At 36.2% G+C, this 27,174-nt stretch overlaps 1 protein-coding gene across 1 annotated transcript in view; it reads right to left on the bottom strand.

Moving 5' to 3' along the window:
• Positions 1-10,091: 10,091 nt before the first annotated feature.
• SP3 (Sp3 transcription factor) overlaps positions 10,092-27,174 on the bottom strand; it is a 60,423-nt gene continuing 43,340 nt past the window's right edge. Inside the window, exons 5-7 of the mRNA XM_030323734.1 lie at positions 20,155-20,347; positions 14,329-14,525; positions 10,092-11,856 (exon numbers count right to left, since the gene is read on the bottom strand). Coding sequence (XP_030179594.1) covers positions 11,540-11,856; positions 14,329-14,525; positions 20,155-20,347 — 707 coding nt within the window. The 3' untranslated portion in view covers positions 10,092-11,539. The remainder of the gene's footprint in view (positions 11,857-14,328; positions 14,526-20,154; positions 20,348-27,174) is intronic.

Here is a 27,174-nt window from a genome sequence, read left to right on the forward strand (position 1 = left end):
TGCCCATTTGGCAAGAGGGGAATGAAGGCACAGCAGAGACTGCTAATTCTTAGAGACCAGGGACAAGCATCAGAGGCCCTTCTGCAGCTGGAGGCTTGACTGCCCAACAACTTGACAGGAGCCGCACCACGACCCTGCTAATTTTGTGACTTTGCAAAGGACAGCGTTCTCCGCCCTTTCAGAGCAAAACCACAGAGAAACTGAAGTTTGGCAGCTTTCTCGCCAGCAGCTCTCAAGTTGTGGGGGGAAATCCTCAAGAACACGAAGGCATGATCACAGTGGGCCCGAGTCCAGAATGCCATCTTCAAATAATATTAAGACTCTGTACAAACAGCAAGCCAGAGGGCAAGTCGGGGAGGGGCAGAGGGAGAGAGAATCTTAATCAGGCTCCAGACCCAGCACACAGCCCGACACGGGGCTTGATCTCACAGTCCTGGGATCGTGACCTGAGGTAAAATCAGGAGTTGGATGCTCAGCCGACTGAGCCAAGCAGGTGTCCCCCGAACACATTGTTAGGAGGACACCCAGCGCCAGTGCTGAAGACGGAGCCCCGCCCCGAGATCCCCTTGCACGGTCCTCCTCACTGTTCACTTCCTTCCACCGCGCCTCTCCCCCCTGTGTCGTCAGTTTAAATTCTGGGACACAAGAAACATCAACACTGTCCCTTCATCCTTTGCCCACCGCAGAAGGAACCAGCCCAGCAGAGAGAAGCCCAGATGATACAAGCCTCCTGGTTCTGGGTGGTTTACACCTACTGTCCCTGCCAATGTATAGCATCAGGCAAATGATGCTTTCACAGGGCAGAATGTTACTTTTTCCTTCCTCAAGAACTGAGATTAGAGAGTTGGCTGTGTGCGTATGTTGCTGCCTTAGAGTCTCTAGTTTCTGTTTCAGGGTTGACTACTGTCTCCAGTGTTCGGGTAGATTCGAGAAGACTTGAACCAGAAAGACAGACCCCCACAAGCAACTTTTCTGGGTTTTTTCCCCACCCTGAATGTGGCCTATCAAGTAAGCTTTGAGGTTCACACTAGAGCCTGAGCAAGTAAGTCTCTACGTTCTTTCTTTGAACATCATAAAACGTTTATTAGGTGTCCTCATGCACATAACCCTGTGCCAAGCAGACAGAGGGCCTACACTCTGGCTCTTACATACTTGAGGTACGATGTTCCAGATGTCACATCTGTGGACACTTAGCAGGGTTATGCTGGAGCTCCTGGAGGGTAATGTTTAAGGGGGAAAAAAAAGCTAGCCCTCCCCTAACTTTGAAATAAAGGGAATATGTTGCTATAATGTTAAAGAGTACAGGAAACTAGATTAACAAGATAGAATTTTTTTTTTTTTTTTTTTAAGTCAGAAAGGCAATTGTAGTCAGAATGTCATCAGCCTATTCACCTTCAGGACAGAAACTACGAATTGATCATCTTTTTATCCCAAGGGCCAAGCTCATAGCACAAGGATCCAATGTGAGAAAGAAAAGTAAATGATAGTCAGAAACAGGGCAGAGATGTCTGTTATCAGCATTTCAGGTTAATACTAAGCTGCCAATGCAATAAGATAGATTTTTTTTTCTTAAAAATGTTTGTTGTGTTTTTTTTTTTTTTTTTAGAGAGAGAGAGTGTATGAGCGCAAGTGGGGGGAGGGGCAGAGAGAGAGAATCCCAAGCAGGCTCCTCACAGCCAGCACAGAGCCCGACGTGGGACTCGAACTCACGAACCATGAGATCATGACCTGAGCAGAAGCCACGAGTCGGCCGCTTAACGGACTGGCCACCAAGGCGCCCTGCAGTAAGATATTTTTAAAAGTAGAGGTATCAGAATTGGAAATGAAGAGACAAAACTTTTATTTGAGGACTACATGACTATCTCCATAAAAATGTTATAAAATCTATAGGCAAACTATTAGACCTAGCAAGAGAATTATGTAGGATTGTTAGAAACAGTTTATAGAAATCAATAGCAAGTATATAGATCAGTAGTGACTAATTTACTCATTGAACTTAAAAAAAAAAAGGGGGGGGGGCCGCCTGGGTGGCTCAGTCAGTTAAGCGGCTGACTTCGGCTCAGGTCATGATCTCGCGGTCTGTGAGTTGGAGCCCCGCGTCGGGCTCTGTGCTGACAGCCTGGAGCCTGTTTCAGATTCTTTGTCTCCCTCTCTCTGACCCTCCCCCGTTCATGCTCTGTCTCTGTCTCAAACATAAATAAACGTTAACAAAAAAAATTTAAAAAAAGAAAAGGTATTCCTATAGCAAAAGAACAAAAAACCAAAAAACAACCAAAGAAACAACATAGAAAAAAATGTGAAAAGATGTGTAAGACCTTTCAAAGAGAAGATCATCTATAAAAAGAACATTAAAATAGACTTGAATAAGGGAAGATACAGAATGTCCATGGATAAGAAGATAACATTCTTCCTCCAAACTAACATATACACTCAATATACTTCCAATAGAATCCTAACATGATTTTTCAGTGGTACTTGACAGTTTAATCTTAAGCTCACAGAAAAAGCTAGGGATCAAAACAGTCAAAACTATTTTGAAGGACAGGTTAGAGGTGAGCAGAGGCTTGCCCTACCAGATAGCAAGATGTGGAAGCTAGGGCACCTACGTGGCTCAGTAGGTGGAGCGTCCGACTCTTGACCTTGGCTCAGGTGATGATCCCAGGGTCGTGGGATCAAGCCCTGCATCAGGCTCTGCACTGAGCATGAAGTCTGGTTAAAATTCTCTCTCCCTCTGTCCCTCTCTCCCGCTTGTGCTCTCTCTCTCTAAAAAACAACAAAAAAAGATATTAAAGCCATGGTATGGTTGTATGGTGCTCACACAGGGAAGACAGAAAGGACTGGAGGAATAGAGCTACATAAAAATGGAAACTTGATAAATGACAGAAGTAGCATTACAATCAGTGGGGGTAAGTTGGGCCATTCAATAATGTGCCAAGAAGACATCCATATGAAAATAGTAGAGACTTCACACCTAAATGAATAACTTCAAATTGGATTAATAAGCTAAACTGAAAAACAAAATGGTAAAATTTTTAGAGGAAAATATTTTTATAACACCAGAGAATTTCCTCAGAAAGACAGAAAAGCTGCACCTCATAGATTCAATAAAACTCTTACAAAACAGCAACCTATATACACAAAACACCATAATGCTAGGAAGAAAAGCCCCATGTCAGAAAAAGATATTATTAGCCCATTGATCTCTAAAATAATATGTATCTGGAATTTATTATGTTTAATTTTTTGTGTGTGTTTACTTATTTTTGAGACAGAGAGAAACAGAGCATGAGAGGGGGAGGTGCAGAGAGCAAGGGAGAGGCAGAATCCCAAGAGGCTCCAGGCTCTGAGCTGTCAGCACAGAGCCCGACGTGGGGCTTGAACCCACGAACCATGAGGTCATGACCTGAGCCGAAGTCGGACGCTTAACCAACTGAGCCACCCAGGTGCCCAAGAATGTAAAAATCAATGCAAAAATGCAAATAATTAAAAAGGCAAAAGGGCAAAGGATTCAAATAGCTAATTCCCTTCAGAGGAAACATGGATTATAAACTTAATGAAATAGGCTCAACCGCACCAGAATAAAGGGAAATGAGAATCAAAATCATGAGTTATTTCACATCCATCATGTGGGAATATATGGTAATTCTGGGGGTCTGCAAGAGAGGGTTTCCCCAATGTGAAGCTGGCTTATGCAGCTGGCGGGCTGGTCAAAAGGACTACGTGAGTTGGAGTGGGTGTGTGGATGCCGGGAAGAACTGGAGAACAGAGCAGACAAGAGGCCACGGTGCCGTAGCAGCCTATATCCCAGCCCCTGGATGAAGGGCACCACGGAAGGCAGTCAGCTGGGCTTGAGCCTTCTTTACAATATTCCATCCAAGAGGGTGGTCTCCTGTGTAGAGGCCTCGACAGTGAGAGGCTAGGGGGAGTAGCACACCAGGGCAGGGGCTAAATTGCCAGTTAAAGGGTGGAACCAGTAAGAAAAGCACGCATTGTTTCTGTTACTCTTGTCGAATGCTCGCTTATGCCTGCTGATATCAATGTCTTTATATACACGTGGCTTAGGTTTTCCGATGCCTTTTTAACTTTTTACCCTTACTTGTTTTTCTCCCAGATGAACTGTAAACCATTTTGTCAAATTCCAAAATAAAATTGCATTGCTTTTCATTGGAAAAAATCTCTGCCAAGGCCAGCAGTTAGAGAGTATGGGAACATGTGAACGCCTATACACTGCTGGTAGGACTGTGATTTGGTATGAACCCAGTGCAGATCAACTTGGCAATATTTAATAAACTTGAAGAATATCCTGTTGGCCAGTGACCAAAGTTCATGATACATACCTCAAACACTCACACAAGTGCACAAGGAAACATGTCAAGTATTTCATTGCAGCATTGTTTATAAGCGAAAAATTTTAAATAACTGAAACATGCGTCGACAAGAAAATGGAGAAATTGTGATATACTCAATGAACTACAGCGTTTTTAAATGAATGCTTTAGAGAAACATGTATTCACATGGATACATCTCAACAACATGAATGAGAAAAACAAGTTCCATAAGGTTAATCTACACTATGATACCATTTATATAAAGTTTCAAAAACATGAAGACAATCCTACATAGGCATATATATAATAAGCATGGAACACAGTTCATGGTATCATTCCGATAAACAAAATTGAGAGCAGCAGGTACCTCTGTGGGTAAAGGGAAAGGAATGGAATGAGACAGGGCTGCATAGATTTCACTGTAGCCAGAACTTTTTAAAAAGAAGCAAATGTGTGTAAAATATAAGATTGTAAAAGCTGGATGGTGGATACACGGGTATTCACTATATTGTTTTCTATATTTTTTTCTGTATGTTTAAATGCTTCATAATAAAAAGGCACAATACAAATAATAGCAATTTTGTTAATGTTTGCTGATAGACAGCTAGCTAGATGAAAGCGAATAGACACATTAATACATGATGGGGATAACTGTTTCCAAATGTAGAAAGAATATTGATTCCTCCAAGGCTTATATTTACTTAATTCTTAGCTATGTATCAGGCACTGTGAGAAATGGTTTACATGCATTAACTTATTTAATCTCCTCCATCCCCCTTATGGAGATAATGCTCCTATTATCATTTCACAGATTGGAAAACTGAGGCTGGGAATGGAATGTAGAGTCCAAGGTCACATAGCTAGTAAGCAGCAGAGCCAGGACATAAATCCATATGTGTCTAGGTCTGAAATCTAGGCACTGTGTCTACTGTGAAAAGTTTCACCTTTATTAAATGAGTCAAGATGAAAAGCCACAGAAATTTACCAAGAGCACAAATGGGAAAGATGCAATTTACTGAAGATTTTTAAAGAATCAGGGTGTAAGGACGACTAAGTAATTGGCTACACACAATTAAAAGTGAGGCCCAAACCAAACCTGTGTGCATAATGAAAATATGAAGGGAAGAACATATAGCATGAGAGATTAACTACAAAGCTAACATTGGCAAGAAAGCCAATATTCCTTAACTCCAAATACACAGCCCTTTGATAAGAGTCCTCAAACAGTAGATGGACTTTTCTGGCCTTTTAATCAGTTCCCTTGGGTACATTTCACTGGCCCTTCAAGGCTCACCCTTTCTGACTCACTCAGGCTCTAAACTAAGTTCTCCCTCATCTAAACCCGACTCATCTGGCACTGATGATGGTTTTTTTTTGTGGTATTTTCTACAGGACCAAGTCATCAACTAATTCAGACCACTTACGTTATGCAAGAAGGAATTGTATCTTATGTTTTAGTTGGCATTATTTGATAACAAGTAACAGCCTCCCAGACGTAAGAACTAAAGGTGGAAGGCGAGGAACCTCTGTAAGGTTTTAAGGGTAACTTACTGAACCCAAGAGCCCGAAACGTAGACAGGCACAAAACATTGGAACAAAAACTGCGGTTACCAGCAATCAAGGCAGCTGTTCTCGTCATCTTTTTATTCTGGGATTGTACAGTCTTGTCTTTTATTCTTTCTGCTTCACATCCATGTCCCAAATGCAACCTCCCAAGACATCGGTTTCCCTGTTCTAAATTTGCAAATCACCTACTTGGCTCCAATTTGACATGTCCATTCCTTGTCCAATCATCTAAACAACTCCTCCCTGAAGGTGGCAGAAGTAATCCTCAGAAAATAGGTCAAAAGTTGGGCAGCAATCCTAGAAATTATCTGCTACAACATTTCATTTCTGTTGTCTATTAATTGGATGCTTAGACTTTTCTTGGAGAAAATAGGCTGAATTTCTTTGATGGCCTTTTCCAACTTAAGGTTGGAGCCACTGAATGCTAAATTCAATCAAAATGAATCTAAAGATTCTCTGGTTGGTTCCTAGAAATGCTAAAATAGGATAGAATCCTACATCAGGTTGTAATTTCCTTAAGATGACACTGTCTGTGCTTCATTCTTTATTTCCATACTTTCTGACGGGGCAGTCACTTCACTGACATTGTCCACCAGCAATTTAGATTCTACAGTTCTCTTTTCATATTTTTTTTCCATTAAAAAAAAAAAAAACTCCCTCTTTCTGAAGAAGAAAAATCAATGCATGAACTACAAACAATGGAAACCCCCAAGTACTGTCCCCTTCACCACAGAAAAATGTCTTCAGATGTGGAAGGAGAAAAAATTATGAGTTGCTGCTCTAAGCCAGAGGCACTATGATAAATGCTTACATTTTAATCCTCACAACAATCGTATGAGGGATACCATTGTTATCCCCTTCTTGTGGATGATGAAAATTAGGTTTTAAGAAGGTAAGAAACCTATCTGTTCTCACGTATCAAGTAGGTAGCTTAATACGGATTTATAAAAGAAACAAAGGAATTAAAACCTGGGGAGTGGGGAAAGACTGAAGGAAACCGAGACCTCTCATTCGGCACCCTTTTAATACCAAAAAACTGCATTTAAATATATAATGATGAAATGATTAAGAATCATGTTACTTAATAGCATATGCAGTTCTTTAAAAATTTCAAATCCAGGGGCACCTGGGTGGCTCAGTTGGTTAAGCGTCTTGACTCTTAGTTTCAGCTCAGGTCACGATCTCATGGTTTGTGGGTTTGAGCCCTGCATCGGGCTCGATGTGCAGAACCTGCTTGGGATTTTCTCTCTCTGCCCCTCCTCTGCTTGTGCTCTCTCTCAAAATAAACTTAAAAAAAAAAATTTCAACTCCAGCTTAGAGGTCACTTAAATTTTTATAGTTAATATTTATTAATATAAAAATGTACCCATTTTATGAGAAACTTCAACAATTTTCTCATTCCTTACTCAGCATCTGCCTCCTTTATTCTCTTTACCATCAAATTTAACAGAATAGCTATGCTTGCTGTCTCCATAGCCTCTTCTCCTGTGCTTTCAACCAGTCTTTTACCCAATACTCTCACCAACTGCTTAAAAAGATCAGCAGGCAACTCCTTATTGCCAAAACCAACGGTCTTTTCCTGCTTTTCATCCAACTTAACCTCTCTACTACATTTTATGTTCATCACCATCATGACACCGTCTATGGTTTCTGACAACCTCCCTGATGACTCCTCTTTCTCCCAGTTCCTTAAGTCTGACCGTTTTCCAAGGGTTCAGGCTTTAGCTCAAACAGATCCCCATGCAGTGTTCAAACATCTTGGATTTAAATGAGAGCTCTTGCATTTTTCTCTAAGACCCAGGATTCCAAAAAGATTAGGAACCACTGGTAAAAATTAAATTCTGAACGCCTCTGCAATCTGACCACCTCCTCCAACTCTTCCACTCCATTCGTCACAAATCCTCGTCATGTGTAACAAATCACACTGTGCCTTTCCTGACGCCATTTCCTCTGCCTTTCCCCAGATCTCTCCATGCAGAATTCTCCCTCCTCTACATTTCTGGAGCACGTTGCATCCGCTGCTGGTATATATTTATCACAATATATACAAATCTGTCCAAAAGACCAAAATCAGTATCTTTGGGTCTTCAACACTTTAGAGAAGGTGATTTCACTAAAATATCAACCAATTCATTTTGTGCTCAGTATCAGACAAAGACTTGCTACTCATTTATGGCAAAAAGTTTTAAACATAGTATTTGGTGAACCAAATAGTTCTTTTACATTAAAAACATTCTTACCAACTTAATTAAAACTAAAAACCAAACGGTTACTAATAGGGTTAAAGCCAAATGCTATTAGTAATAATAACCACAAATTTCAAGCAATATTGAATACAAGATTTTTAATAAAACAAAAATTTTGAGATCAAAGATGCTTGCTCTATTTAAGTGATTCTAACCCAGGAGTGTTTATCAGAACCACTTACGGAGCTATTACAAAATACATATATAGTCTCCATCCCCAGAAATGTAGATTTAGGTAAAAAATGCAGCAAGACCTGTGGACGTTTTAAAATGCTCCCAGCATTTTCTGATGCAATACTGGCTAAAAACGATTTTCTATGAAGTATGTTTGACATGCCTTCAACTTATGAGTACACATATTTTTACTATTTAAGTACTTCCACTATTTTGAAGTATCTTAAGCATTTTCACTATTTTGCCCAATGTTACTTACAGGGCACCTGACTTTTGCAACATATTCCTTTAAAGCTTTATGTGCTTTTGGGTTAATTGCATTACTTCTCAAAGTCATTAAGTCTCAAAATACAGAAAATAAAATTTTCTTGTGGTATTTTAAGTTGAGGTATACAGAGTACAGACATCTACCCGACTACGTGACTACGTTCTGATAGTTCTGATAAAGAGGAATTATTTGCATGTAAATATACTGAATATGCACCCTCTAGGCCTTGACGAAAATAAAGCAATTGATGAAATACCTACTAAAGAGTATACTTGCACTAAGAAATATACTCTTACACAATACTAAGATTCTAGAACTAGAAAAAAATAGATCAATATATTCAGCACTTTTAAATACAAAAATAGAAATATTTGAAATGACCTAGGCTGAGGCTGAACACTGACTCTTTTTGCTAGGTAAAGAGCCACAGCTCACGGACATATTCCTAGTGGGCACTCTTTAAAATCTAAAAGTGTAAATAATTTTTAGGACTACTTAACGTTCTTCATTGTATTCATGCTCCAAGAACTGATAAAATATGCTTGGAAACTCATGGATCAAAAGCACTCTATAACCTTACTGTAAAATTTCAGTATTATTTAAAAACATCTCTACTATCACACTCTAGAATCCCCTGACTTAATAGGTATTTTGCTCAAGTGAGCAACCTTCTCACATAATCCTCTTCACACATCTTCAGTAATAAAAAAACTTCTAAAAATTAACTGGAGTTTAAAGATTCAAATTCTGATCCTTGTAACTTCAAAATAATTGTACATTCCATTAATTTCTATAATTCAAGTAATAATGCCTATTTCACATCACAAGCTTAAGTCTCACATTTAGGAAAGAAAACTCTGCCTGTGTTTCTATGTGTATCTAGAGTTGTCCTATGCATTCAAAGATATTATTGACAGTGTCAGACTGGGCCTGGAAAACAATGGAAATCTTAATCTTCACCCCCACTGGAAACACATGGAAAGTAACTGGATTTTTCATTTAAAAATATCCAAAATTCAGTCATAATGTTAACTTTTCCCTTCCTTTTCACTCTGCCCTTATCATGATTTAGACCTACACAAACTCAAAACATAACTTTTTCAACTAACTCGTGCCACGGTTACCAAAGTATGTCTTACATTATCATTTTCAAGAATCTTCATGTAAACTCACATTTTTAATAAATCAAAATATTCTGCACTGCTTTAACTGCGGAAATAAAAACAAGGTTTGCAAAATGGGATTATTACAATTAATGTGAATCAATGTGGACTTAGAATTAAAAGATTTTTTTTCAAAAGTTTTATTTAATGAGCTCATTTTCAGGAGAAAATCAGTCATCTGCTAGGGCCTCTACTCCTCCCTTTTCAAGTAAATATTCCTTCTCCCAATAATTTCAGTGTCTGAGATCAAGAATCTGTGAACAAAAGGTGAAGAAAAATGAACCACACAGATTTTTCTTACCCCATACCACTGCAAATATTTTAAATGCATAGGAATACAACAAACTCAAAAGAAAAAAAATAGTGTTTTATTAACTACCACACTGTTATAATACACTTTAAACGTACAATAAGGTAGCCTTTAAGTTTGAGGTGGTCTTAAGAATAACAAATGAACAGAATTCCAAATTTTGAAATAGGTGAACTGCTGCAGTTATAGGTATACATTTAGGAAAATTGTATAGCTCTTACAAGACCAGCAATGAAACTTTATTTTGTACATTTTTTAATAATTGAAAATATAAACAATAATTAAAAAATAAAGAAAATACAGCATAATAAAAAACATACATTTCTCAATTAAATGTACTGGATACATATAAATTTTAAGGGAAGAAGCAAAAAAGGAAAATGGTTGATATTTAAGTGCAGACTGACTACCTAGACAAAAAAAAAAAAAAAAAAAAAAGACTTAAAAAAATATCATAAACCTCTAGTTTTCTATGACTAATATCCATATGGTTGGAGTATCGTCACTATGGAAGTGATTTTATGTTTGCATATGTTATACTTTACTGGTAATTTACATGATGGCTTTTAAGGCCCTGGCAGACATATGGTTTTTGGAAACAAGATTGGATTTAAAAAAAAAAAAAAAAAAAAAATCACTGCTAAGACGCAATACACCTTATTTTTTTTTGGTCCTCCAATATTCAAGAAAAGGGATAATTCACTTTAACATTTTCTTACCACCCAAATGCCTCAACCTATACATTTTAAACTTTTTTTTTAAACATTGGTTATATTGCCCAACTTCGTTATTGAAAGAATATTAACAAGACATTATTTTGGCAAATTAAATCTTAAACATGGCTTTTCAACAGGATTTTAAAAGGTGACTATCCCTAGAGTTCCATGTTAAAATGTAGTTTTCAAAATCTTACAAGAGTAATGCTTAAAATATTGTACATAGTTAACCTAATTAAAATAATTAGCTTCAAAATGACAAATTGATAAGCTAAGTAAAGCCTACACTATGTAACATTTGCTTGGAAACTTGATTTGTCAGTTATGCATAATAAAAATTCCAGTCATCAAGAAAATTACAAAAATTTTTTTATCATAACATGATTTCTTTCACCCACCAACTTTTTTTTTTATCTTACAATAGATAAATACCAACATGTTCTCATTTTTACACTAAACCACACAGGATTGATGCATTTGGTTAGACTACCATTCGCATTGTTAAATTCAATTTTCTCTTTATATAACTTGGTAAAATTTCATTTCTTCTAGATTCCAAAAGTACCTACAAAACCCATGCAATTTTACCATTTTTAATATACTATGGAATATCATACAAAGTAAGGCATTTCAGTGTCATGTATAACCAAGTTACTGTCAATCCAAAAATTTTTGCACATCAATAAAAAGATATCTAAGAACTTAGGAACAATATTCTTCTCACTACTGTATAAAAATAACCACAATGAATAAGTATTTGTGTAATATTTACTCCATTGTCTCGTTTCCAGAAACTGTGACAAGCTGTAAAGGTATTTCAGTGTTGGTAAGGATATCCTGATTGCTGGTGGTGGAAGTATTAACAGTTCCTATCCCTGAAACAGAACCTTGTTGAATATTTGCAAGGATAAGCGTTGTTCCTCCTGCAGTAATCAAAGCATCGTCTCGTGCAGCTTCCACAGATGCCAGCACTGTACTGCTAGAGTGAATACCTTTTTTATTCTGATGTGTTTTAATATGTTTGGCAAGGTGGTCACTTCTCATAAAGCGTTTTGAACATTCTGGACAAACAAATTTCTTCTCACCTGTTAAAAAGAAATTAGGTTACTTAGTTTTTTAAATTCAACATGAATAGACTGATCATCTGCTGAGAAAGAAAATAAGCCAACACTGACAGAGACAGGAAGCAGAGTTCAGTTCCATTAAAAGTGTATTCGTTTCGTGAGCGGTCCTTGCAAGATTTCTCACATAGAGTACTCTTCCCTCAAAATAAATCTGTCCTCTTTACTTCTGAATGAAAAGTGATCTTCGAAGTTACAGACTGATATCTGGATACGACTTGAATACCTCAGCTATGCCAATAGTTTGTTTTGAAACATGTTAGAAGACACCGTACAGCTAAAAAATGACCATCTGCAAAGAGCATACTGTTTTAAGCTATATTTAAAGTATTATTAGCATGTCATATCCATGATGCTAAACCTTTTAAATGTGAATTCAAGGAACTACATAGGGTACTTAAGATTAAAGCAAAAACATAGCCTGTGCTCCAATAAGACTGATAATCCCAGGAATAATGGAGATGGCTAGCTGATGTGATTTTAGCTGGAATAGTCAAGAGCAAGCCTGATATACCATGATGTTATAGTTAATTCAAGACCCTGATGCCTAACTTTATTTCCCCAGTATGGATAAAATCCTTTTTTTAAATACAAAAGACTGACTGAACTTCTATTATGTTGAAGACAACTACAAAAGAGAATTACTGGAGGAAAAGGCAAAAGGCAAATCTAAAAGGAATCCAGAGAGAAATCAAGTAGTAAACAAATCTTGTATTTTGTGATTCTCTTCAAAATTCTTACCTATCTCTTATTTCGACACCTCCACCTTAAGTAGGTCCTCATCAGACCTCACGCCTGAACTATGCTGCAGCGACACCCTAAGTCATTCCCCCTCTCCTATCCAGTCAGTCAATGGCAGACAAATCTTCCTTAAATACCAAATCGTATCAGTGTGAAACTTCACCATGACACTAAGTGGTACAGAAATATAAGAATAACTTGCAGATTATGAAATAGATCCTCTACTGCCTAACTTAAAAGGACCTCCATAACATAGTTCAATCCTACTTAACAGATATGTGCTATATAGAATCTCACCTTCACTCATGGCAAATGGTCTCTCACCTCTTCTATTCACATATCATTCTATTCTTCTGGGAAGGTATTTCCCAAAATTTCTTTTGGAATTAATCCTGAGAGATGCTCCATGGAAAATGGCACAACAATCAAAGGAGGCTGGGAAATGCTACACATACTACATCTCCCAACTTAAGAGATGCACAGTCTTCTTAATGTTCAATTAATGGTCCTAAGAGGTGTTGCCTTGAAGGTAGCTGGACTAAACCCTGTTTAACTCAGTGTTTCTCACATTTATTTGATCACAGACTTTTTTGTCCCCTTTTATGTTACTCCTTTTTATATCCTGATCAAATTCCACAGAGGAAAATTCTGTTACCAGGCCACTTTAAGGTCCCAGCCCACTGCCCAACAATGTCTTACTATCCCATGCAACACTGATCTCTGTCTCTAAGTATACTTGACCTATTTTCTTATTTTGTTTGCTGCAACTTGAAACAGGTTAAGCTCATCTGTCTAACCTGACAAATAAGACAGAAAATAAGTAGCACATGTAATATATATACTACTACATACTTCACAGGTTATTTTATATATTTAAAGACAATGTAGAAGGTGTGAAAGTAGAGTGAGAGCTTATTTGCTTACTCTAACAGAGAACCTGGATTTGAATCCAGATCTAGGACAAACACTTTCATTTCACCACGCTTCTTCCTTCTAAGCTTTATTGTGACTATAAATATATATTTTTCAATTCTTCAGTGTTGAGCATAGACTGATGAACACCTTGACTATTATATGGTAGCAGGAGAAAACTCTAAGATACATTAAATTAGGATTTAGTTGGAGTCACTCCTAGGCTCATTTCATGTAACAACCCCACAATACCATGAAAAACAATCAAACAGAAGAGTTCTTCCATCAATAATGCCCTGGTTATTCCTCATTGAAATGTTTTTTGCTTACCTCACAGATACTAAAACGAGAAAAGGTAAAATACTTCAATTTATCAGAAAAAAAAAGAATTATTCTTTAGCATGTTGAAGAAAAATAAAGACAGATCAAGAGTAAAAGCAGACAACTAATTTAAAAGGTTAACATAATAAACAAGAATTGCATAAATGTGGCTTAAGACATTAAACAACATTACAGCAAAACAAAAAAAGCTAACTATATATAAAAAAAAGCTAACCAAAGTCTGCATAAAATAAAATGTTATTTTACAAGATAAACCATATTGGCTTATTTGGAATTACTGTTCTTAAATTGGTATTACTGAAGATAAAAATTGAATGTAACTAGTCATATTTTAAAAGATTCAGATCAGTAAGATGTGGGGGGGGGGGGGGGGGGAACTTCAAGATACTATGTAGCCCTGTAAGTCATTTTTTTTTTCAGTTAAAAGTAAATATTAGTAACCTGTATGTGTTCTTCTGTGCCTCTGTAATTCATCACTTCGAGTAAATCTTTTACCACAGAACATCCAGTTACAAACAAAAGGACGCTCCCCAGAATGCCAACGCAGATGAGCTCTCAGATGTGAGGTCTTCCCATAGACTTTACCACATCCTGGTATATGACAAATGTGTTGCTTCTTTTTTCCAAGATTGGTACCTCTAAAAAACACACAGAGAATAATATATACTTCTATGGAAATATTCAAGTAAACATTACTACTTCTATATTCCCAAGCTGAATTTCAAATCGAAGACATTAACGCAATGAGGTCAATCAGAAACCAAGACCATTTAAGATCAATTTAAATTTAAAAAAATGTGTGTGTGTGTGTGCATGTGTGTGTGTGTATCTCAAACATGTAATATCACATTATTAATTTTACTTCAGATTTAATGTGATTGCTGTCCAAATGTAAACATGCTCAAGAATTATATAATTTAAAAGGACATTTCATAAAGACAGATTGTACAAATAAAGCTACTTAAGTATTCTGTCAGAACCATTCACAAATTCAATGCATAGGCCCAATCCATGTCCTAGTGGTATAAGAAACTAAATAGTCTCTTCAAAGTCACAATGTCAGCTAATTTAAAAATTAAATAAACCAAGAAATGACTATATAACCAATCACAGGTACAATAAAAACGATAGGCACCTTAAGCAGACTTTAAATTAACATGACTTAAGCATATTTATTCCTTTATTTGTATAGCCACACCCTGAATATACACGGAGACTTGGGAGAAAATCGTAAAAAAAAAAAAATCTAGACAAAGCTACTGTCATAGCTCCCTTAGCACTACAGAAAATAAATATAAATCAAAATTATCTTTATAGTTAAAATTCCTTTCATATTAACCATGCAAAGATACCCCAAATTACACATCAGAGATATAATAAAATACAGTTTCTCCACAGCATAAAATTTGACATTTGTTACATTTCAGTATTTGATACCAAGAACAGGGTTTGGGAGATATGTGCTTAGATGAATGAACACAGGTATTTTAGCCTAAGCAAGAAGAAAACTTTTTTGATTCCAGAACTGATATTCAAATAGTATTGAACACTATAGAAAGTGTTATTTCCCAAGCTTTAAAAAAAAAAAAAAATTGGGCTGGTTACTAAATAAAAATGAGTTTATAAAAAACATGACACTTTAGACTCACTGTCAAAATCATATAAACTCTGCAATGTTTCTGAGATTAAAAAAAGGTACATTTAAGACCCCCCGCCCCGACTTCCCCTCCTCCCCCAATCTCACAGTCTAGGTATATAGCCTGTAAACTGTCCATAAGCCTGAAAATCCTCCTTTATATATTATACCTAGCGTTTTTCAATTTTTACTGGAAAAATGCATATTTCCCCACATTTATATTTTAATGTACTCACACTCAGTAGCATGTGAAATTGCCATAGGACAAACAGTGCTAAACGGTGCAGTGCTGGCTGTTAGATGCCATAGGTGTTCTGAACAGGGAGACATCAATGTGGGCTCCAGTAGTTAGAGAAGGCTTCGTGGAAGAGGTGGGTAGGATTTAGATAGAAAGGAGGGAAGGCATTCCAGGCAGAGGAATAGCATAAGTAAAGACAAGGAGGAGTCATGCTGTTGTCTTAAGGGCAAGGACGTCATAATCTAACACAATTCTAGTTTCTGCTCCAGTCCACCCCCAATTTCTATAACTCTCTTCCAAGAGCTGAGTTGAGTGAAACAGGTTTTTCTGGCTCACCTGCAATGCCAAAGTATTAACCAAAGCCAATATTTCATTTAATTTAGTTTTTAAAATTTATTTTATTCTTACACAGCCCTAAGAAAAAAGAGTAATGTTTGTGGTTATTGGTGTACAAACCAATTTCACATATTGTGTTCACCATAGCAATTTCACAGAGAACCCAATTCAGTTCACTCTTGTACTCATGACTTCTTGCCTCTATGCTAAGTGTACCACTCAGGTGAATCCATGTGCTTTTATAAACTCAAAAGTGCTAAATACTTTACTAACTAAGCAAAATTTAGCTTGAGAGCACTAACAAAGCACAAGATTGTAACAAATTACAGCAACAAATCTGGGTTCTCAAAGAACCAAAGAGCCCGGGAGAGGTATTTTCAATTGAATTATAAGAAAATGAGAAATACTATTTGAAAATGGGACAGGCATCTGGGGGGGGGGGGGGGGAGATGGGGACAGGATGCACACAAATATATCTAATTTAAGGGAAAAGCCTAACACCCGGGTCCAAATTTCTATTTAAAAAGGAAATTTTAGGGGCGCCTGGGTGGCGCAGTCGGTTAAGCGTCCGACTTCAGCCAGGTCACGATCTCGCGGTCCGTGAGTTCGAGCCCCGCGTCAGGCTCTGGGCTGATGGCTCGGAGCCTGGAGCCTGTTTCCGATTCTGTGTCTCCCTCTCTCTCTGCCCCTCCCCCGTTCATGCTCTGTCTCTCTCTGTCCCAAAAATAAATAAAAACGTTGAAAAAAAAATTAAAAAAAAAAAAATAAAAAGGAAATTTTATTCAAGATAAGATCTAGATATGTTAGATATGGATTTATGACACATGATGTGAAGGAAAAGAACTTTCTCAACAAATAAATATAAAGGTAATAATAAAAGATTTAGTCGTAAGTTTTCTTCTTGATTTATGTAATCAAACCACTAACACCTATACCACCTAGAAAAAACAAACAACTTTGAGTTTCTATTCCTAATTGCCTAAACTTATTCTCAATAGTTTAACAATGCCAAGACAGAGTGACACAATAAATAATGCTAAATTCTCAGTATGGGAATTAAGAAAAGTGAAGTAAATCAAGTACTTTCTTTTGCTTGGAATGGAAGAAATGAGACACCAACTGAAATTGCTGACAGATTTTGCAAAATAACTTAATTTTTAAAATATGGACTGATGTTTAATCCACACAAACCCCACATAACAATAATGCTTTTAGAATTTATTCTACTTTATTAAAATTACCTGCCTCTTCCACTAGAGTAAAAAGTTTCTGAGGGCTGGTTCTGCTTAATAAATATTGGTTAAATGCCCAGATGAATACAATTTTTAAATATTTAACTATATTTTACACCTTGCTCAAGAAGGTAAACAAAATTTTGTTCTCTGAATATTCCACTTGATATATGTGTATTTTTAAGAATATAGCTGAGGGAAAAAAGGCCAATATTCTAAAATTTTTAAAGTACTGGCCACCTCACCTTTGCAGAACCCTTTAGAATGCTCTGGATTTACTATATGCTATGCTTCTACTAATTAGATGCAACAACTATCAATGATACAATTTTGCCTGTCATGTATGTATCAGTTGAAGTTTGTTCAAATGAGCTCTAAGAAACCATAGTTTTTTTTCTTAAGAACTTCCATTTTGATTGCTTAGAATAATTTTAAAAAACGAACTCACAAAAGTTCTAGAAAAAATAAGTCTTTTTTTTTTAAGGTATTTCATAAAGACTGATTCACTAAAACTTTTGTGCATAAAACAAAGTTTGCAAAGTTTTAAGTGGTGGAACTCTTCTTTTACTTGTATAACAATGCATTATACAAACCACTGACAAAGTTGAAAGGCAATGTAAAACTAGGAAAAAATATCTGCACATATGACGGTTAAACACACGAATTAACAGATTCACAAAAGACAATTCACAAAAGAAATCTTAAAATGGTAAAATAACACACCAAAAAATGTTCAATCTCACAATGTAACAAAAAATATACTAAATGAAATAATAATGAGGAACTATTTTTCATACCAGACTTTAAAAGGTATTAAAAAAATGATGAAATCCATTGTTGGCAAGGGTGTGGGAAAGCAGATACTTTCATACACCACTGGTAGGAGTCTAACTTGAAACAGATAGAAAAGCAGACAATTCCCTTCGATCCAACAATTTCACTTCTGCCAACTTACAGTGATGAAGTAATCAGACAAAGGTGCAAAAATGTATGTGTGATATTAGAATGACAGCAATAAACTCTCAAAAAAGATGTTAAATTCTTACGCATCCATACAACAGTATTAACAGCCATTAAAAACTTGATGTAGACTCTATACAGACTTGGAAATATGGTCACAAAAATTTTCAAAATAAGAGCAGACATGTAAACAGTGAGAATGATTCCACTTTAAAAGATATGTAAAGTCTGAAAGGATCTATACAAAAATGTTATAATGGTTATCCTGACATGGGGTAGAAGTTTGGTATTGTTTTAATATTCTTCTAGATTTCTGAATTTTTATGAGCACATATTAGTTTAATAAATACAAATCTAAAGGAAGTTCATTTTCAAGAAAATGCGTTAAGTAAAATATAGGCCAGATCTTGACCCTCAATTAGATTGGACTTTCACGAACAAATTTATCTTTAAAGTTCCTCTAAAAAGGAGAGTAAATTTCAGAAAAGTTATTGTCTAAGCAAACTTATTTAAACTGGCCAAAACATGTCAAAGAATAAATAATATTTCAAACAAATAATTACCCAGTAAATAAAAATACCTAAGGATCCGATATAGAAGCAAATCCACTCAAGAGGTAGTAAGTACAGTTTAGTGGTTAATGCTCTGGAGTAAGAAACTGGGTCCAAATCCCAGCTGCATGTTGCTCTTAAGAATCATTCAACCTCTCTGTGCCTCATTTATAAGACTTTCTCACATCTAAAACTCAGTAAGCCCTCAATGTTAGCAGTTATTAGTCATTGTTACCATCATTGTGAATGGGCTGGCCAATGTACAAATCAACTAATGACACCAACTCGAAGGCAGATAGGCTTTATTTCTATTAGCTTAAGCTCATTAACTGTGTTAATAGTATATTTTGTCTATTTATGGCATATTTCTGAGAGAGATGTGTTAAGGCTTTTCACTATGACTAGGGATTTGATTAGTATGTCATTAAGAGTCATATCAGTTTCTGCTCTCTATATATTTCAATGTTATGGGGGGAAAGTATTGTAACTATTAAATCTCCTTTGGTGAAAACTTCGTATTATTAAGAAACCTACCCCTATTTAACCATGTGATGATTTTCACCCTGATCCTTCGTTGTCTGAAAGTAACACTGCTATCCAAGTTTTCTTCTTAACATTTGCCTAATAAATCTTTTTCCACCCCTTCAACATTCCTGTGCCAATTTATCTGAGATGCTCCCTATAATTAACATAAGGCTGGATTTTGTTTTTAAAATACAATCTGAGTTTCAAGGTCTTAATTATTAAGCTTAATCCATCCACATTTAATATAATCAGTGATCTGTTTTGAGTTTTTCCTGTCATGTTATTCTGTCTTAACATTTATTTTTTTAAAGTACAGAATTAAAATACTACAGTTCCACTTTCTTAAAAAATTCCATCATTAAGGCTTATTATTCATTTCTGTTGAAAATAGAAAATGTTTATGCTTATCAACTATTTCTGAACTTATTTTTATATAACTGCTATTCTCAAGCTAAAAATCAACTCTTTATCTGTATTTAGGCAAATCTCATTGCTGGTTTGCAAATAGGCTAATTTCTCATATGGGCCTGTTAAATGGCATCTGTTACATTTCTTTTTAAGGCAAATTAAGTAACTTTAGTTTTAAAAAAGGCACTTCGATCTGAAAATTCTATCTTACATATTCTGTCCCCTAACTTTTTCTGCCACACTCATACAGACATACACACAAAATGATCATGTAATGAGAAATTTCCCATAATTAAGTGATACCGCATGCAGTATTTCAAAAATTAGGGTGATGATATTAGCAGTGTTAAAAAAAAAAGAGTATGTTTCATGTGTGCATACCTCCCACCACCTTCTTTACAGTTGGGACAGGTGCAAGCTACCCTTCGAAGTCTTTTTCCTTCTTGATGTTGTTGGTCCCCTTCTTCATCTACCACCTGCACTCTTAAGTGTGTTAGATCATTGGTATTCAATGTAGAATCACCACTGAGCTGCCACTCTTCAGGATCAGGTTCTTCTTCCTTGATCCTAATATCTAAAGAAAAAAGCAAATACAGATGAGAAGCAGCCCACTGGCCCAAAAAGCATGAGATGTGAGCCTCTCTAAGGTAAAGTGAATACTATGTAAAAGTCAAAAATCATGTCTATGGAACATAACCATTGGTCCTAAACATAATCATTGGTTCTCATTTCTATCTTACTCTAAATATCAAAGAATTCAGCCAAAAAGAGAATAAAGCCAGCATGAGAGCTTGCTTTTTAAAAGATTTATTAAGAAAAGTAATTTTCATATGTGGAATTTAAGATACAAAACAGATGAACATAAGGGAAGGGAAGCAAAGATAATGTAAAAACAAGGTGGGGGACAAAACATAAGAGACTCTTAAATACAGGGAACAAACAGGGTTGCTGGAGGGGCTGTGGGTGGGGGGATGGGTTAAATGGGTAAGGGGCATTAAAAGGAGGACACTTGTAGTACTAGGTGTTATACACAGGGGATGAATCACTGGAATCTACTCCTGAAATGATTACTGCACTACATATGCTAACTAACTTAAGAAAGAAAGAAAGAAAGAAAGAAAGAAAGAAAGAAAGAAAGAAAGAAAGAAAGAAAGAAAGAAAGAAAGAAAGAAAGATAAAGACATTTTTTTTTAAGCAAGCTAAGGCTAAATCACAAGCAATCTGAAACTTCAATTATATACTCGTTCAGCTAATCAATAAATCCAACAGTCAATTCAGATTGGAGCAAATTCTAAAACCCTTCACAGCCTATATCAATCGTTCCTATCAATAGGTACTATGTGAATGCAAAAGAAGGGATCATTCACTTGAAACTGTTACTCACAAATCTAACCTTTAAATTAAGTCATCATGACTAAAATATAATGGCATGATGTCACTATGGAAGGAGACAGAAATATGAGAGACAGTTTCTATTTTCAAGGAGTTTTATTACAAACCAGATTGGGAAACAAAATGAGGAGGCAATGGTAAGGAAGAATGGACATGGCAGGAAGTTGTGTCATTTTCTCAGCAAAGCCAAACATCTTTATATCGATAATGATACAATATCATTTTCTACATGAAAACGAAGAGGTTTTTCATCTCAGAAAACTTTTTTAAAGAAACAATACAGGATTTAAAACAAACACTGAATATAACCATCTTCGGTAAAGCGAATTCTCACAGATTTTTATTCTGATTTATGTAGTAAACCAAAAATCTTAATGGAAAATTATTATTTTAAATCCAAATTAGTCACTAATAATTGGGGCAAAAATAGCTTTAAAAAAAATCAAATGTGTCTTGTAACTGCTGAATTTAAACTAATGAAAACTAGAATGTATAACCAACAACCAAGAAAAACACCTCAAACAGTGTAAAACTGGTTTATTTTATCAGGATAACCACAACAAAGTATTGGGGGGGGGGGGGAAGTAGGAAGAAAGGGAAGCATGGCATGGGCAACAGGGTAGAGAGCGGTGCCATTCACCAAAATAGGAAATACTGGAGAAAGACCAAGTAGAATTAAAGAAGGACAGTTAATGAGTTCAAGGTTCAAGACCATGGAGTCTGAACGAGTACAGAAGCAGGACCTATACCTTTGGAGCTCAAAATAGAGGCAAGTGCTGGAGATACAGAAATTATCGGTATATATACAGTGATGGGAGTCTTTCCAAAGAAGTAGGTTAGATCACTCCACGACTATAAAGAGGATGAGAAAAGAAAGTAGCCAGTGAGGACTACAAACATTTAGGGAACAGGCAAAAGAGGAGGAACCTGCAAAGGAAATTAGTATCCAGGAAAATGTGCTACATCAATGAAAGAATGTGTTTCAAGAAAGAAAGGAAGTGGTCAACATCAAATACTGCAAATAAGTTAAGAAAGAAACTAAGAAAGTGGGCAAGAAGTGCGAATGTGTTTAATAACAAGTACAGATAAGTTTTTCAAGAAGTCTGGTTTAAGAGAGACAAAAATATGGCAATAGAAGCTTGAGAGGACCAAAGAGGAGAATTAAGGGGAGGGAGTGTTTTGTTTTATTTTTAAAGACACAAAAAACTTGAACATGTTTAAATGCTTATGAGAAAGATCTATTACAGAGAGACTGGTTGAAAATACAGGATTTTGAAACCCCTAAAAAGTGAGGAGGGGATGATGACCCATAGAACCTACAAGTTCAGCTGATGGAGCACAGCCACAACTCCCTCTACAAGCACATTCGTTCATCCCATAAGTAATTAGCTGCTATGTGCTGTGAACAATGCTAGACTCCAGATGCAGAGAGAATTCGATGGCTAGAAATTGAAGGAAAATTGGTTTCTATTTGCTCAGTGAAAAGATGAAGAATTACACTATATATAAAATTCCTCCAAATACAAAACATAAATGTGTACTGACTTCTGTTCCTTTATAATCTGATGTCCATCTGTATCACTATGACCAGATACGTAAGTACTTGCACAAATATTGCATAATACTAGCTTTGTAAGTTAAAGAAAAGACACAGTACATGGATACCACATATCCAGAGTAGAGTAAGTTTGAAGTCCACACATGAGGCAGTTTATCAGATGTTTTTAAAGCTGCTCATCTTACATTATTTGTGATGAGGCAGCAGGTAAAAAGGAGGACAAAATACTAATATCAAGGATGGATAAAGCAGTCTAGAGAGACAGAAGACTTGAAGACACCAAAGAGAAGAAAAAAAAGCAATTGATGAGAGAGGGCAAGAATGAAATGCAACTTGACTGAGGGAATGAAGATATTATATAGCACGTTCCTGCCCCCCATTGCTAGTTCTCTTACTGGAACCTACAAAATATGTTTAAACATTGTGTCGTGGACATAAATACTCACAATTTAGTGTCCTTTCTTACTGAATCTGAATACAGCACAAGCAAAACAACTTCACATGTAAATTGAACCCATCTTGTCCACCAACCAACCTTCTCCTGGCATCTCCTTTAGTTGACAGCATTACAAGTCACCTAATTTTTCGGACTATCAACTCTAGCTGAGTCCTGTCAGTCCATTGCCAGCCTCTCATCTTCCTCTTTTGCTAATCCATCTTCTCCACAGCCTCTAAAATGTTCTTCTTAAATAAAAATCTAATGACATCACCTTCCTGATAACCATACTTACACTAATTCTCTATTTTCTACAGTATAAAGACCACACTCATTAACTTGGTATTCAAGAATGTTCTCAACCTGGCCCCAACCTGGTCTTCCAAACCTCACTATTAAAAACACTGAAATTCTCAGGGCTCCTGGGTGGCTCAGTGGGTTAAGCATCTGACTCTTGATTTTGGTTCAGGTCATCATCTCACAGCTCGTGGGATCAAGCCCCACACACATCAGTGGGAGCCTGCTTGGGATTCTCTTTCTACCCCTCTTCCACTTGCACTCTCTCCCTCAAAATAAATAAACAATAAAAAAAAAAAACACTGAAATTCTCACCATTTTCAGAATACATGCCCTCTCTCAATGTCACTCCCTTGTGTGTGCATCTTGCCTGGACTGTTTTCTATCTCTTTTCCTTTTTCATCGAACTAACCTCTATTTATCCTTAAAGGCTACTTCAAATGTCATCTCTTTTATATATACTTATGGTAGAATTATATTTATGGGCTCATACATCCCTTTAGATATTGAGTGCTTCACTCCAAAGTGCTCAGAAAATACAATCTGACTAAATGAACAAAAACTTCCCTAAGGAGGAACTTCCAATATAGGCAATAATCTACCTGGAGAGACTCTGCCCTCTGCTTCTCTATGCTCCTTCTATCTGCAAATAATACATAAAGAGAAGTGTTTTTTTAATAAGATTAAAAGTCATTTCATAGGGACAGGACCACTAAGTGTTCACTAAAAATAATAGATTAATTGCCCAAAATGTGTTACACCAATTTTTAAATCACTCCACTTGTTCATACGCAATCTGGGGTATTTTAGAATCTTAATGATAAAATTAATTAATCCAATAAATTGGAAATAATTCCCCTTTGCTAACTGCATATCATTTTAATTACAGACACCTTAAAAATAAGTCTCCAGTACTAGGCAGTCAAGGTTACATCTTCCTCAATAGCTGAGTGTAGATGACAGGAAAATATTTTTTACTGTGCTCTATTAATGTCTTACATGTGGTACCTAATCATTCTTAGAAATCTATTTGTAAGGCTCAGAGGAAAGGGAAGTAATAATCCATCAAAATAGACCATACAAGTATGAAGAAGTACCCAATCTTATTAGGTATCAGGAAAATAAAAAGCAAAATCACAATGAGGTATCATACCACCACAATGGCTAACATTCAAAACAGACCAGGCCAACTGTTGGCAAAGTAGTGGAATAACTAAAACTCTCCCACACTGCTAGTGGGTGTATAAATCGATGTAATTTTAGAAAACCTTTTGACCACATCTTCTAAAACTAAACCTATGCATACCCTATAACCCAAGCAATTTCACTCCAACAGAAATGCATACACTAGAAGTTCACCCTAAATGAAACAATTCCAATGTCCACCAGTATTAGAATGGAAAATAAGTCATAATATATTCATTCATACAGTTAAATGTGTTAAAACAATGAAAATTAACAACCTATATGCAACAGGAATGAATGTCACAAACATAATTTAAAACAAAAGGCTCACATTTTTTCTCTCTCTGTCTCTCTAGAAATTCTATTTTTATATAAAGCTTAAAACAGGTAAAACTACTCTACGGTGACTGCCTATCTTTAAAAAGGGGTAATAACTGGGTCTAAGGAGATTGCTGGTTTGTTCACAATGTCCTATATTTTGATCTGGGTAATTTTTCCTAGGTGTTCATTCTATAAAAATTCATCAAGGTACACACATATGATTTTACATTTTTCTGAATGTGTATTATACTTCAATATAAATATTATTCTAAATAAAAATTTTTTTGAGTAATCTATAGATTACTTAGGAATTCTGTGTCAATCAGCTTCTTTTGTTGCGGCTTCATCTCTAGTTCCTTATAATCAACTAACACCTTTCCCCAACATAGGAATTTAAAACAAAACAAAACAAAACAAAACAAAACCTTTAAGAGATGAGTGTGCTCTAAAAATTAAGCCCATAAACTGAAGTTTAGAATACAATATTATTCACTTAACAAGTATGTGAGTGACAATAATGTGCCAGGCACTGTTGTAGGTTCTAAGGATAAACAGTTAATACAACAGTTACCTTCATCAAGTTTCCTATTTAGTTGCGAGAAGACAGAACAATTAAGTAAATACACAGCATTTTAGGTGATAAAGTGTAATGAGAATGGTAAAGAGAGCAGGAAGTGAAAGGAGTGAAATACTAGCTGTTTTAAATAGAGGGGTCAGAGAAAACTGCCTGGAGGCAAAGGATGAGCAAGGAAAAGCAAGCTGGATGCATGTTTGGTGTATTCAAGGAAAAGCAAAGAGGCCTGTGTGGGTAGAATGAAATGAATATGGAGAAAGTGTAGTAAGAGATAAGATCACAAAGTAAAAATGTGGAAGAGGAGGAAAGATGATCATATATGATGTTACACATTGCATATTACCTCATAGACCATTACAAGGACTTTACATTTCATTCAGAGTGAGGGAAGCCACCAAGGCATTAGGAGTAGAAGGGTGATATAATTTAAATTACATCTTACTAAAATAAATTCAGTATCACTCTGGATGCTGCATTAAAGAGACTGTTGGGAACAAGGACATAAGTAGGGAAACTAATTAAATTAGGGAGCTAATCTATAATTACCAAAGCAAAAGATGATAGTGGCCTAAAATTAAGGTGTTATTGAGGAAGTAGTAAGGACTGGCCAGTCAGGTAGAGTCCATGACATTTGCTAACAACCTGTTAATTACTAACAGGTTTTTTTGTGAGGTGTGAGAACAAGAAAGGAGTTAAAGACAATTCTAAGGTTTTTGTGCTGTGTAATAAAAGAGATGGAGCTGCCACTAACTGAGATAGGGTAGACTGGAAGGTGAAGAGATTGTGAGAGAAGGGTGCCAATCAGGCCCCCATTTTTGGATATGAAAGTTTGGAGGTGCCTATGAAATAACCAAATGATGATGCTCATCAGGCAGTTGATGGCTCTGGAGTTCAGGCAAAAGCATGCCCTGCAGATATAAATTTGGACATCCATCAGCATACACAGCTGATTATTGAGAGTGACTTGGAATGGAATACAGACAAAAGGAAACCCTGGGCACTTCAACGTTCACAAGTAGAGGAGACTAAAAGGAACCAGCCAGAGACACAAGGAAACTAGTGTCCAGAAAGCAAGTGAAGCAGTCATTTCAAGAACATAATCATAGGCGTCAGTGCTTGATGAGTCAGGTAAAATGAAGACTGAGAAACGACTTTTGGATGTAAAAATGTGGTAATCACTGGTGATCTTGACAAAAACTGTTGCAGTAGAGAAGTTAGGACACAATCCTGCCTAGAGTAGATTGAAAGAATGAAAGATCAATTGCAAACAAGTACATACGACACTTCCCAAGAGTTATGCTGGGAAAGCAAGCATTCTAAGAATGTCACTGAAGTTCCTAAGCTAGCCAACAAAGGCAGATTTAACATGTCTAGTAGCAAATACATGTATTAATATACACTAACAATATAAAAAATGAGTATGCTTAAAAAAACAAATGTGCTTATTTGAAAGGACTTTGGGTACATAAGAAAAAACAAGTTTAAATGCAAAAAAAAAAAATTGAAGCAATATAAATAGAAATTCTCAAAGAGGGATGCCTGGGTGGCTCAGTTGGTTAAGCATCTGACTGTTGATTTTAGTTCAGGTCATGATCTCATGGTTGGTGGGATCAAGCCCCACGCCAGGCTCTGCACTGA

This window comes from Lynx canadensis, chromosome C1 (assembly GCF_007474595.2).
Source record: "Lynx canadensis isolate LIC74 chromosome C1, mLynCan4.pri.v2, whole genome shotgun sequence".
In the NCBI taxonomy this organism is placed as follows: domain Eukaryota; kingdom Metazoa; phylum Chordata; class Mammalia; order Carnivora; family Felidae; genus Lynx; species Lynx canadensis.